Source organism: Fukomys damarensis, unplaced genomic scaffold, assembly GCF_012274545.1.
Source record: "Fukomys damarensis isolate Sample0158 unplaced genomic scaffold, DMR_v1.0_HiC HiC_scaffold_37, whole genome shotgun sequence".
NCBI lineage: Eukaryota > Metazoa > Chordata > Mammalia > Rodentia > Bathyergidae > Fukomys > Fukomys damarensis.
Genome location: NW_022900949.1, coordinates 3,198,262 through 3,200,501, shown reverse-complemented (window position 1 = coordinate 3,200,501; position 2,240 = coordinate 3,198,262). Strand labels below are relative to the sequence as shown.

Genomic DNA, 2,240 nt, shown 5'->3' with positions numbered 1-2,240 from the left:
GGGGCGAGCGGCCCTGGGGCCCTCACCTCATACATGAAGATGTCAAAGACTCGGGTGGCCACGGGCAGGGGGAAGGTGGTGAGGAAGAGTGTGAGGAACCAGGACGAGGCATACATGGACGTGTGGAAGCTCTGCGAGCGGAAGTGGGTGTTCAGGTCCGGAAGCTGCTCCTGTAGGGCACAGCGAGGCAGCGTTGGGAAGGGCTGGTTCGCTCCCAGTCGGGGTGCTGGGCCTTGGTGCTCCCACCTCCAGGGAGCCTTCCTTGACCTGCTCGTCTGCCTGAGGTCCCTTCCTTGGAGCATGAGGAACATGAAGTGGTGACATAGGGAGTGATGGCTGGAGCCTTGGCAGCTACCATGAGTCATGTATCCACGCTGGGTGGGCACTGGCAGCAGCTCACAAGTTCCTCTTGACTGTCTCAGAGGGAGCTTCTGGGGCTCGGGGGCTTTTATCACTCCCCAAGGCCACCCAGAGAGTGAGAGGCCCCTGGCTAGAGCTATCACAGCTCATGGGTGTATGACTTGCTAATGCTGTGTCTATCACGGTCCCCAGCATGGAGCTGTGCCTGGCAGTGCTCAGGGGTTGCCCCTTTAAAGGGCCCCAACTTCAGGCTGCTGGAAAGTGAGAGACTGCTGGGAAAACAGGCTGGAGAAGCAGTAGGGTCATGGGCTCCCTCCCAGAGCCAGGGGCTCTCTGCATGGCTGCGGGGGGTTGGGGTTACTCGGCCTGGGGTACCCACTTCTCTGCAGGCCTGGGCCCCTGCCTGTGACACTACCAGGGCCCTTGAGCTAGAACACCACCCATCCTCCAGCCCTGTGAAGTGGGGTGTTCACCAGCTACACAGCCCCTGCCATGGGCTTCCAGTGCAAGCCAGCATGTGTAAGCGGGGTGTGCATATGTGTGTGTGTGTGTGTGTGTGTGTGTGTGTGTGTCTGCCAGCCAGGAGCCGGCCCTGCGGGGGCTGCTATTTATAAACAGCTGTCTGGGGCTCTCTGGTAATCAGCAGTGGCAGCCAGACAACACTTACCCCTTCCCACCACACCCACCAGGGAGCACACAGTGAGGGGCCGCCCCCCCACCTTACCCCTAGCTGAGCGGTTCTGGGGACCCCGGGGGAGGGCAGGCCCTGCCCAGCTCCCCCCAGCATCCTCCAGGGCAGTGTCCTCGGCTGTGGACATAGAAGCCCTGTCTGGGCTGGGATTTCTGGCCACTGGATCACTTGGGCTTGGCCTTTTCAGTCCGGGAGCCCCTGGGGTCAGGGCTTCCGACCGCACCACCAGCCCGCTCACCTGCAGCATGTACTCAAACTGGTAGATGCACAGCCCCAGCTCGGCCATGCTGGGCTTGAAGAGCTCCCGCAGCCGGTACTCCTGCATCAGCCGCACGAACACGCAGAAGGCCTCCTCCTCGGGCATCTGGGGGCACAGGAGGGGCTGAGTGCACTCTAGCAGGGCCAAGCCTGCTCTGCTCCCCAGACGCTCTGGACAAGCCTGGGTAAATAGGGTTACCGCGGTTCCACCTACGGTAGAGCCCAGGCTGAAGTCATCTGCTGAGGCCCCACAGGAAGCCCTGGGGCTGGGACTGAACCCTGGTCTGGCTGCTACAGAGTCCGGGTCTCATTCCCCTGGCTGAGCCTTCCTGCCCCTCCTGCTCTTTTCCTTCGCCCAGTTCTTAGCTTTCTGGCGCTTCTGGAGGACCCCACACCCAGCCCCGGGTTCCCTAAGCACAGGACGGGCTGATCTAAGGTCCTGCCCGAGGCCCCTCCCGGCCCCACCTTGGGAGCTGGCCCTCCAGCTGTGTCTCTGATCCCGGGGGGCGCCCCCCGCTTGTGTGCACCTCTGCCGCCCACCTGCATGAGGAGCAGGCCCACGATGAAGGCGCTGCCCTGGCAGTAGCCCACCTCGCGGTCCACCAGGGAGTACGCCTGGAAGGAAGGCGGTGGCGTGAGCCCAGGCCCCAGGGCCCGGCCCAGGAGCCCGGGGAAGGGCTGTGGGCCTGACCTTCATGACATTGAAGAGGACCTCCTGGCCCAGGCTGTCCTGGCCCTTGAAGAACTCGTGCTCCGGGTAGGTGCGGGCGATGTCCCTGCGGATCAGCTTCTCGCAGGGCGAGGACATCTTGAGCAGCTCCGAGTACTGGTTCTTGACCGGCATGTCTGTGGCGCTGCACAGGAGCTGCCACACGATGGCCCGGAAGTGGTGCGGGATGCCCTTGCGGATCAGCTCCTGCCGCGGGGTGGA

The 2,240-nt window shown here is 63.4% G+C and overlaps 1 protein-coding gene across 1 annotated transcript in view; it reads right to left on the bottom strand.

The window, feature by feature from the left end:
• Window positions 1–2,240, bottom strand: part of Evi5l (ecotropic viral integration site 5 like) — a 17,686-nt gene that overhangs the window by 11,416 nt on the left and 4,030 nt on the right. The window contains exons 3-6 of the mRNA XM_033759417.1: window positions 2,001–2,240; window positions 1,850–1,924; window positions 1,290–1,415; window positions 27–170 (exon numbers count right to left, since the gene is read on the bottom strand). The exon at window positions 2,001–2,240 is cut by the window's right edge and continues 274 nt beyond it. Of these exons, the coding sequence (XP_033615308.1) occupies window positions 27–170; window positions 1,290–1,415; window positions 1,850–1,924; window positions 2,001–2,240 (585 nt within the window). The remainder of the gene's footprint in view (window positions 1–26; window positions 171–1,289; window positions 1,416–1,849; window positions 1,925–2,000) is intronic.